The sequence below is a fragment of the Chelmon rostratus genome, chromosome 10, assembly GCF_017976325.1.
Source record: "Chelmon rostratus isolate fCheRos1 chromosome 10, fCheRos1.pri, whole genome shotgun sequence".
NCBI classification, from domain to species: Eukaryota; Metazoa; Chordata; class Actinopteri; order Chaetodontiformes; family Chaetodontidae; genus Chelmon; species Chelmon rostratus.
In genome coordinates, this window is record NC_055667.1 from 22,923,029 (window position 1) to 22,934,320 (window position 11,292).

At 40.9% G+C, this 11,292-nt stretch overlaps 1 protein-coding gene across 1 annotated transcript; it reads left to right on the forward strand.

Moving 5' to 3' along the window:
* Positions 1–2,011: 2,011 nt before the first annotated feature.
* slc13a3 (solute carrier family 13 member 3) lies at positions 2,012–10,839 on the forward strand. Its single transcript, XM_041945829.1, has 13 exons — positions 2,012–2,126; positions 2,667–2,932; positions 3,287–3,465; positions 4,300–4,369; positions 4,767–4,946; positions 5,034–5,159; positions 5,420–5,512; positions 5,617–5,721; positions 5,874–5,971; positions 7,316–7,428; positions 8,365–8,526; positions 10,073–10,210; positions 10,294–10,839. Exons 1-13 carry the CDS (start codon positions 2,019–2,021, stop codon positions 10,474–10,476), a joined length of 1,821 nt encoding a protein of 606 aa, XP_041801763.1. The 5' UTR covers positions 2,012–2,018; the 3' UTR covers positions 10,477–10,839.
* Positions 10,840–11,292: the final 453 nt, after the last annotated feature.

Sequence of the window (11,292 nt, forward strand, 5' to 3'; positions counted from 1 at the left end):
GTGTAGCAGATGCAGCCAGAGTGGGACTTTACTGACTGAGTTCAGCACATACAGATGTTTGCAGCAAAGTCCTGTCTTTATCTTGTCCACATTTGTTTCTATACTTACGCAGACGTGACTGACTCCCACTTAGTTTACGAAGCCATAGCTCTAGCCGAGGTCTGAGCAGTCACAAGATACACACTCCTGAGTTTCCCATCATTGCAAGGGCATCTAATCCTTAACATTGCCAGAACACTACATTCGCAGTGCATTTTGCATAAATAAATTACTACTACACTGACCACACTCTCATTCTCTGAGAACGAACACTAACTGAGAAACAGGAAGTTAACACTGGCACTGGAGTGGTGCAAGTCAGGAAGCATCTCTGAATGCTCTCTGTGATTGTGTCCATGACCTGGTGATGGACCTCTATAGACATCTCTTTACACCTGTTAAACTTTCAACACTTTTTAAACATCTTTCCACCAGCAATCATCTTCATTTTTCTTTAGCTTTTCTTCAAGAAAGTGTTGCCTTGAAATAAAGCTCATTATCCTTGGTCTGTTCCATCATTTTTGTGTTTTAGCACAGAATAATAAATATTTCTTTATTGTATTGTGAGACATCAGAGCAATCATAGGTGCAGCCAAATAGACCTTCCTAGTGACAGCAGATGAGAAGGAAAGGCTGGGCAGTTCATGTCTCAATCAGTTCAGAGCCTAAAAATCCTTGAGCTTTTACAACCACTATTGTTTTCAGCTCATCCTGAGCTTTAAGATAAGATAAGGGAAGAAAAAAATTTTAGTAATCCCCTGCTGGGGAATATGGGGTGTAACAGGCTGCAGCCAATAAGAGAATAAGACAAATACAAAGAAGCTGACAGGTACATACATATAGCTACATATATCAGGCATAACATCGGCATCCTTGTAGTTGTTGATATGTGTAATGTATACAAGGGAGCAGCACTGTTTGTGTATTTCAGTGTGAAGCTGGTTTACTTTCACAAGAGAGAAGGATTTGAGGATACGAGGGACAAGCCGAAACAAACAAAGAGCAGGCCTGATCTGAGCTGCTATCATTACTCTAAATTCTGACATTGTCATTGTCATTGACATGTCCACAAGCAGAGGATGTGTATTTTTAATCTAACTAATACCCCACAAAATAATGTAGAAAGCTAATAACATGCCATCACAATGTATGGTTGCTGTTACTGTAGGTAGTAAGCTAGGTAGTCAGACACATTGACAATAAGACTACAATAAGACAACACCCTCAACCACTTGTCTTAGAGCGTCATACACACCATATCACCGTATGAATAGACAAGGGCAGGTCAACAGGCCCGTCGAGATTCTTGCACAGACTCAAGGCCTGTCAAGATGTGCTTATGCACTTGCAGTGCTGGTACCCGATTATAACTTCCTAAGCTGTGACTGAACAGTTGATGCACACAGTTAGCAAATGTTAGCATTCCAGCAGGTTAAACTAAAGGGAAATATTACCTGATGTGTTCGGTAGTTGTGGTTATGATGCATGTTTGCATGTTGATGTTAAAATTTGGCTCAAAGCATCACTGCAGCTGCAGCCTCATTTTATTATTTATATTCAATTTTAATGTTCTGCACATATTATGTGTTTTGTTTCTCTGGGTTTGCACACTGCTGTTTATTTCATTTCTCTAGATCAATTCTGCGCAGGTGTTGGCAGATTGATTTATTTGTTTGTATTTTGTCTGGTTGCATGCTTTTTCTTCAGGTGCAGTGCCTTGAGCTCTCAGGGCCACCGTAGAAATCGAACGTACAAGAAGTTTGGAGAGCTTGTCCATGTTGTTTATTTGATATTATTGCGGGATGGTGAGGTTTACTTGCAGGAACATGTCTCTTAACCTCTTGTCACCGCCCATGCGAGGAGTTAAACAGTGTCAAAGCGGTTAATCTTCGCCGGGCTCCGCCGGAGGCTTCAAAGTGCGTCCCAACCGGCTCCTCTCAGCTCATTTTTCCAAAACGGAGCAGAGCTGAACTCTGGAGATGAAAATATCTGTTGTGTCCAAGAAGCTGTGGTCGGTCCACAAGCAGCTGGTTCTCCTCCTCACCCCTCTGCTGTTCCTGCCTCTACTCTTCACTCTGCCGGAGAAGGTGAGTGATTTTCCGCTGCGCGACTTTACGTGCAGCGCCTCCACGATGAACCTCCTGCGTGCTTGAAATGCATGAGAAGTGCACAGGCAACAGGTTTGTATTGTCAAAAATCAGACTGATTCTCAGTTTGTTTAATCACTTCAATTAGATGTCTCAATTAGAGCTGAACCAATTAACACAGAGAAATAATCAGCGCCTAAGTGGATGGTTAATTAACGGTTTTGGACTTATGGTTGAATAAAACAAAATATCTTAACAAAGTAACAGTTCGTATTATTATATAGAAATAATAACTTGAAGTTGTATTTATGCAGACTATTCTTTATGCATTTTATTTGACTTGACACATGTGTTTTCTCTCCTTCTAACACATGCACAGTGTGTTTTATCTTTTGAAAGGCAATGCTGTATGACTGTATCATCCATCACCTGTGAAACACAATTATGCAATTAATTTGCTTCCATTTTTTTCCCGTAACATCGTTTTCTTGTTTTCGAAGTTGGCTGAACGTTAACGACCACGTGTTGCTTATCTTTTAGGAGGGAAAATGTCTTTATGTGGTGGTGCTGATGGCTGTGTTTTGGTGCACAGAGACTCTTCCTCTGGCTGTCACTGCAATGCTTCCAGTCTGCCTCTTCCCAACACTGGGAATTCTCCCATCCAAGAAAATATGCCCTCAGTACTTCCTCGAAACCAATTTTCTCTTCCTGAGCGGTCTTGTGATGGCCTCGTCCATCGAGGAGTGGGGCCTGCATCGCAGAATAGCCCTGAAGGTCCTTAGCATTGTCGGAGTGAAACCAGCATGGTGAGAAAACTTTACAGGAAAGCCATTTCAAGGATAAGTCTGGTTATATTATATATTCTCAACCCAGTTGCCAGAATAACATTGTAAACCACAGATACATAAAGTTTGTAGGTCTCATACGTATCACATTAATATTTTTACAATAGGTCTCAAAGTGACGCAGGTATGTATACATGTATATGAAAGAAAGAAAGAAAGAAAACGACATATTTGTGGCCCATATTAAAGATTTACATCATCAGCCTTCATGTTTTGGGCCTGAGAGCCACAGACAGGGCAGAGAAGTCAGAAAGTTCTTCCTGGTCAGTGATTAGTCTTGGTGATTTGAGGTTGTGTATTGAATTATTTTCCCAGGCTCATACTGGGGATGATGATGACCTCGTCCTTCCTGTCCATGTGGCTTAGCAACACGGCCACAACAGCCATGATGCTTCCTATTGCTAATGCCATCCTGGAGAGTCTGTTTGGAGACCTGGAGACCCTGAAAGAGAAGTGCAAGTGCAAAGACGATCCTGAGGGTGATATAATAAATGGTACGTTCAATGTCAATGTAACATGTAGTTTCAGGCCACTTACTTAAATAATTTCTCTATGTATGAGTAATGTGAAAGGTGTAGCGAGACAGAGAAGTTCCCGTCAGGGTTATAGAATATTTTAGCGTTTTTCAACTCATTGTTTTTGTTTTTTACGGGAGCTTTTGATGTTTCTTTCACTCTCACTGCTCTCTTCAACCTTTCAGAAGCAGCAGGTTTCAGCAAAAACTACCCTGATAAACCGACTGTACGCGACCTGTTCAGCACCAAACAGACAGACAGACACAGTTAGCCACTAGCTGGTGAACATAGTGGAATATTTAGCAGCTAAAGAGCCAGATATTTTTCTCAGGAGATGGTGGAGACCAAAAATAGAGCTACAATGCAGTAAATGTCAGACTTAACATTCATCAGGTGGCCAGAGACACGACTCTAAATGAATGATAATGTTGCTCCCCATGTGGATGTGTAAATAAGCAAAAATCTACACATCTAACAAAAAAGCAAAACATTAGTTCACGTCAGTTTACTTTGTTGTCAGAAGTGTCCACACCTTGTACAGTACAACACTGCGTGTTGTGTTGTATTAACCTTTTCCTCATGCACCTGTAATATGTAATCTAGGATGTGAACTTCGTACAGTTTTTCCAATACACAGTCCTCAAATAAAAGTTTCAAGTGGTAAGTGATTAATGACGCTGGATGGACTTAAAGTCATATATTAAATATATCAAAAGAAACACCACCCCAGAGTGCTGGAACTCGTGACTTTACTCATGTTTATACTGTGGCTGCACGTGAACATGACAAACGCTTTGCTTCACTTTCTTTCAGGTCAGTCTACTGTAAAGCTGCATTCACTGCCCTCAGTGCCCTCAGAAAAACAAATACTGTCAATAGAAGGGTAAGAAACACACATAGTTACAGCACATAACCTCAGGTAAAACTACGACTTGTCATTTTCACACTAAGCGAGATATGTTATATTAGCTGGTGACTTTTGTTGGATTAGACAGAGGCTGGGTAGCCGTTTCCACCTGTTTTCAGTCTCTGTGCTAAGCTAAGCCAGCCGCCTGCTGGCTGCTACTTCATATTTGCTGCATGGATGTGAGAATTGCATCAATCCTTTCAACTAATGCTCAACAAGAAAGTGTAATTCACAATACATGAAAGTGTTTTTCTAGTTAGAACAGTGACATATTAAATGCCTTTGATTAAAACAGTCCCCTCCAGACTCCGGTGGAGTTTATGTGCTCATCCACAGTTCACAAAAGGTAATAATGTCCCTTAAATTTCCCAAGGTCGGACGGGATGGAGCAGAGTGACATGAGGTCATCTGAGGAGATCCGATTGGAGTCGCAGTATCAGCTGAAGGTGTGGAAAGGATTCTTGATCTGTATTCCTTACGCAGCCAGTATCGGAGGGACCGCCACGCTAACAGGCACCGCGCCCAACCTCATCCTGATTGGACAGCTGAAAAGGTAGCTTTTTATTCGTGCAGTGAGAACTTCGCAGCATGAAAATCAATCCTTTTCCAGCGGCTTGATGGCAGTTTCTTCGCCTTGCAGCTACTTTCCAGACTGCGACCTGATCAATTTTGGCTCTTGGTTTGCGTTCGCTTTCCCGCTCATGCTTCTCTTCCTGTTTGTGGGATGGATCTGGATCGCGTTTCTCTACGGGGGGTTGAACACACGGTAATACGGTGTCACACATTTGCTTACAGCAGATGAAGAAATTTTATTACACGATCATTTCAAGATGATACTGATATTTTTACCATGTCTACCTGCACCACATTGCAAAGACAGTAAAAGCCAAATGTCATGAGGGTTTTGTTTTCATATGAGGGATAACACTGTTAACTGTACAGTCAGAATTAAATATAAAGTGATGTTCTTCTACCATTTCCCTTTCCTGAAATATTTACCACACACTGTGTTTTTATTTCATGCAGATTGTGCTTCAAGAAACACGACCGAAGAGCCCAGGCAGAGGCCAGAGCAAAGGCTCTCATAGAGGAAGATTACAGAAAACTAGGGCCCATAAAGTGAGGACTGTGTATGTCTTCAAATCTCATGCAATACAGGGTGAATGAGTGCATTTTCATCACAGAGCCATTTGCTGACTTTTACTTTACATGCTCAATTTCAGTTTTGCAGAGGGAGCGATATCTTTCTTTTTTGTTCTGTTTGCCGTTCTGCTGTTCACGAGAGATCCCAAATTTGTCACTGGCTGGTCTGTGTTGTTTAAAAAAGGGTAAGAAAGGCGATGAACTTGATGAAAACATGAAGTAGTTTTGCTTGCCATAACACCTCTCCCTGTATGGAAATGGTCACAGAATCTATACATTAAGAGGCCTGTCAATTATCTGTCTCTGTTAATGATCTCCTCCTCTTGTTGGTCTGCAGGTACGTCTCAGATGCAGTCACTGGTGTGATCATTGTGTCTATACTGTTCTTCTTCCCCTCGCAGAAACCTTCTCTGAGCTGGTGGTTCGACCCTCAAGGTCAGCGAGCTCCTAAACAACACACCTACTAATGTTTAATTTACTGGGCTTAGCACTCTGATTCATATCTCATCTAATTCATAGCTAATGGCTGCGATAATGTGATTGAAATTATCACATATAAACAGAGAAGTCTGATTAGACTTGTGCCAAACAAAACGCTGTAACAAGGAACAAAGCGAGCATATCGTCCATGAAAGAGACATAAAAACAAGTTGAAGTCAGCAGCTTGTGGGGTTTCATCTGGACAGAAGTCAGTGGTTGATATTGATGACCAAATATCTGTCAGAGATTCAAAGACATTCGGCCCGTGTCTCTAGCAAAGCTACTGCAAAAGGCTGGAAATAAGCTGAGGAATGTTAATAATGTAGATTAGAGAGTCTGAGCAAATTTCCAGTCTGGAGCTGAAACTACAGTTTCTCTGTTTCTGTGATTAGAATAATCTCTCAAAGCTATGTTGTCACACTTTGGGGTTTTTGTTTGTGTGTCAGTGTGTGTTCGTGTGAGCATGCGCACAAACTGCCCGCACGTGTTTCGCGTGTTGGAAACGTGTGCGTCTGATTGTGTATATTATGTTCAGCTGGTCAAATAAACCACTGCACACAAGGAAGAAAAAAAAAAGCAAATCATGGGGTTCACTTGTCCCCTCTCGCTGTAGGTCAGATGTTACAATAGAAGAGAATACATCTTTATTGTCTATCAGAGAGAAAAACGTCTTTATCTCATCAAAATATTAAAATCAGCACAAGAGGATAAAGTACAAATGTGGAGAGTGAAAATCATTAACGGAAAAAAAACAATGCACAAGTAAAAAAATACAAAAAAACACCTAAAGTAAAGCATAAAACATGAAAACGTAAAATTAAATACTGGATTTAGGCTTTTTTTTATTCTAATTGAACTTGGCCTTGTTAAAAAGTCTTGTTAAAAATATTGTTAGTTGCCAAAGGCACCTTATCGTGCCTCTGAGTCTCTTCTAGCTCCTCGAGTTCTTGCTCATATTTCTGTTGCTCTGCAGAATATTTTGAAAGTGAAACATGCCGTTAATTAAAGATCTATGAGATGTCAAGTGCACCCGCTGTACGTACAGGAAGTAAACCAAACATTGTTTATGCTGAAGTGCAGTTTTAAACTACGAATTCACAAGTTGTAATGAATGACATTAACCTCATACTGTATCACACCAGTGATGTTGCAGAAAACAGTGTACTCATAAAACATGACATATCCTAAATACTTCCCAAATTGCCTGACTTTTATATAAAAGCCTATTTTATTACATATAATATCAAACTTTTGAATAGAAGTTCTATATTGAGTGTTTCCCTATATGTTTTTTCTCAGCTCCAAATACTCCTTATGTGCCTCTCTTATCATGGAAGAAGGCTCAGGACTCTGTCCCCTGGAATATCATTCTGCTCCTTGGAGGCGGCTTCGCTATGGCAAAAGCTTGTGAGGTAAATATGTTGGGATGTGCACTGTGAACAGTTACTGGTCACCAGCTTCATGAGGTGAGGCTGAGCGGGAAGTGGGAAACACACATATTTGCTTTCTTGTTGAAAAATTTCTTGTTGAAAAGCATATTTGCTTTCTTGTGGAAAAAAATTATGATAAATGTCGAGCCACAGTCTGCAGGCGATTAGCTTAGCTTAGCATAAAGACTGGAAACAAAGGGGAAACAGCTAGCCTGGTTTTGTCCAAATATAGCAAAATCCACCTACACTCATTAACATGTTGTATATTTTCTGTTTGTTCTGTACAAAAACAGATCTGTAAAAAACAAAAGATGTGGTTTTATGAGGAGTTTTGTGCTGGACTATTTCTTGGGCTGGTGCAGTGACTTCCTGAAGTTTCTTCTGGTTGCCTGGCAACCTCATTGCAAAGATAATACCCTATAATTCCCCAAAACCACAACTTGTTGTTTTTACACTTTGTTTTTTGTTGGGTTAAACAAAAGATAATACATTCATGTGTGTGTTCACCTATAAAGGTGCTGGTTGGTAGATTTGGCTGCTATTGGACAGAGCTAGGCTACAAACCGCAAAGCTAATGAGCTGCTGGCTGTAGTCTTATATTTAAGGTAGTTGTATTTAAATATGTCACAGTACTGTATCAGTGTTCTCACCTAACTCCAGGCAAGAAAGTCAATAAGTGTCCCAAACTGTCTGACTTTAAGATATTTTTTGTTTGCTTAAGTTTGCTTGAGGGGCCTGATTTGTGACTCTAAATGTAAAGTTTGCATAGTTACTGCAGCCATGACAGTTATGTAATGCATCTCTGCTCTCTCGTGTTGGCTCTGCTGCTCCGCTCTGTTTGGTTCTCTTCTCTGCTTTACTTTATTATGTTGTGATTTGATCTTTGACCCTTCCCCTCCATCTTGTGGCGTTTGGCAGGAGTCTGGACTCGCCTCCTGGATCGGAGGCCACCTCCAGCCTTTGGCCGAGGTCCCTCCTGCTGCAGCTGTGATGTTGATCACTGGTTTCCTGGCCTGTTTCACTGAGTTCGCTAGCAACACTGCCACAATTATCATATTTTTGCCTGTCATTGCTGAACTGGTAAGACTGGTCCTCAATTGAAAGATGTATCGTGGGATAGACAATTTTTAGCTGTTGGTACGCAGTGTGATGCACCGATGAAGAGGACAGTCAGATGGTCAAACTGGGGCTCAGTTGCATGACAAAGCAGTGGAAACCATGAACTGGACAGGGGGCAGGGTTTTTTTGCTGACCTCGTCCTCTGTGTTAGTCAAAGGCTTAGTAGACTTGTTAAACTCTTGCAATCGTTGTTCTTATGTCTGTAGCCTGTTGGACATTAACTGCTGTTGTCAGTAATCATTATCGGGGGATTTGTACTTTGCTGTGGTGCCTATACTGCAAAGTACCCGCTCACAGAATCGTTAACAGGATGTACAGGAGATTTAGTGCCTTGCATTCTTATTTGTATTGAAAGTTACTGAACTACCCAGAATTTTGCTTAATAACACTTCACATATAACGAAAAAAACTTACCTTATATGCAGCAATGCACAGGCTTTTTGTTTTACCTGTCCAGGTTTTGAGATGATCGTATTTGAACATTTTTCATTGGAACTACTTTTCACCAGGTGAAAACTGTTGGCCGGCTGTTTTGGGGATTATCCAAAGTAACAGGGGCACTGGTTCTGGAAAGAGATGCTGCTTTTGATTGGTCTAAAAGTAATTTTAAAATCCAGTGAGCACTCCAAACGAATATAATTCACCTCCATCATATTGGGATGGAGGCGGAAATTAGATTAAAACTACCTGCATGGCTGCACACCTTCTCCTTCCTTCATGCAGGAGAACAGACCATTTAAATTCCCTTTCAGCTGTATACTTAGATAAAACTGTGTTTTTAGCAAAGCTAGCAAGGCGGCTCTAGGTACAAGCTCAAATATTTAACAGCCATTGAATTAATTACCATACCAGAGGATGATTTAAGTGATATCCTGCCTCTAGTGCCACCATAAGGTTTGTATTTGAGGCCTTGAGTGAAATATACTTTGTGTTAGCAGGAAATATTTGCATGCTAACGCGCTAAACTGAGCTGTTAAACATTACACCCGGTAATGTGGCCATTTATGTGTTGTCATTGTGAATATGCTAGCATGCTGACATTAGCATTTAGCTCAAAGCACTGCTGTGGCTAAGAAAAGCCTCACACAGCTGCTGGCGTGATCGCAGATGCTAAGCTTATGCAAACTATTTGATGTTCTGAGGATCTGATTAGTGCAAGCGGTTAATGATTGGCAAAATGTAAATGAGACGTGACGACTAAAGCGATCTTGATGAAATACCAGCATTTTAAGGTTAGGTTTGGTTAGTTTTCCAGACAGAAGCATTCATAGTACACGATTTGTTCAGGGCTAATTTCTGTTTTTACAGTTCCTGGCTGGGATCAGTAGTGTAATTTTGGCATTTTTTTCAAAGAAAGCATGCCTTTCAAATCTGCCGGCAGGTTGTGGGAAGCTCTGAGTGTCGATATAAGATAAATATTAAGTTTACCATTGTGGTGAATATCTGTCCAGCACAGAGAAATTATTTACATCCAATCCTAAAAATGTGTTGGTCTTTGTCTTTGTAGGCTATTCGTGTGTCAGTGAACCCTCTGTACTTCATGATACCTGCAACAGTAGGATGTTCGTATGCCTTCATGCTGCCAGTGTCCACGCCACCCAACTCCATCGCCTTTGCATCGGGACATCTAATGGTCAAAGACATGGTAAAGACGCTCACATCAGCACCTGGCGCTAAAACATGTCGTTACCTTCTGTCACCCTTCCTCACGTTTGTCTGTTTTGTCAGGTCAAAACTGGCTTCGTCATGAACATCCTGGGTGTCCTCTGTGTCGCTCTGGCCATGAACACATGGGGCGTTGCCATGTTTAACTTGAACACGTATCCAGAGTGGGCTCACCCCATCAACAAGTCTGCTGCCGTTACTGATGTGCACTTCTCGTCCGTGCAGTCACTCAATGCAACACACTGATCACTCACTCACTCTCAGCATGAGCAAAGAGGAGGGATCAGAAGATTGTATATAGATTAAACATTTAACAGGGACAAAAGTCTGTATGCAGACATCAACTCTGTGTCACTAAAATGTCAGAACAGTTTGGGAGCTTCAGCTGTTACCTGTTATGATGAATTTATTAAGTTTATTATACTCAAGTGTCCTTGTAGGAGTTAAGATTTCATGCTGTGAACTGTGAGCTGTGAAAACTCCTGATTACAAACAAGTTGGGACGCAGAATAGAATAAATTATCAGCCAATTTAAGAATAAAGAATAATTTGCAAACAAACTTAGTTTACTGACAACAGTTTTACAAAGTGTTTCTGAGCCCATGTAGTAACATCCTTTATCCAATCATGTGTTCACAAAGTGGTGAACCTCACTCCATCCTCCTTGAATGACTGAGCCTTACCCAATCATGATACTCTCACCTGTTACCAATCAACCTGTTTACCTGTGGAATGATCCAAACAGGTGTTTTTGGAGCGTTCCACATTTTTCCCAGTCTTTTGTTGCTCCTGTCCCAACTTGTTTGAAACTTGTTGCTGCATCAAATTCAGAATAAGCAGATATTAACAAAAATCAGTGAAGCTGATGAGGTCAAACATTAAATATATTTGTGCTCTTTTCAATTGAATATATGTCAAAAAGGATTAGCAAATGATCACATTCTGTTGTAATTATGTGTTACACAGCGTCACAACTTGTTTGGAATCAGGGTTAAAAACAAGCTACGCTATTTTACTCTCTGCTTTCTTAAAGCCGGAGAGACATTTAACCTCAACAACAGC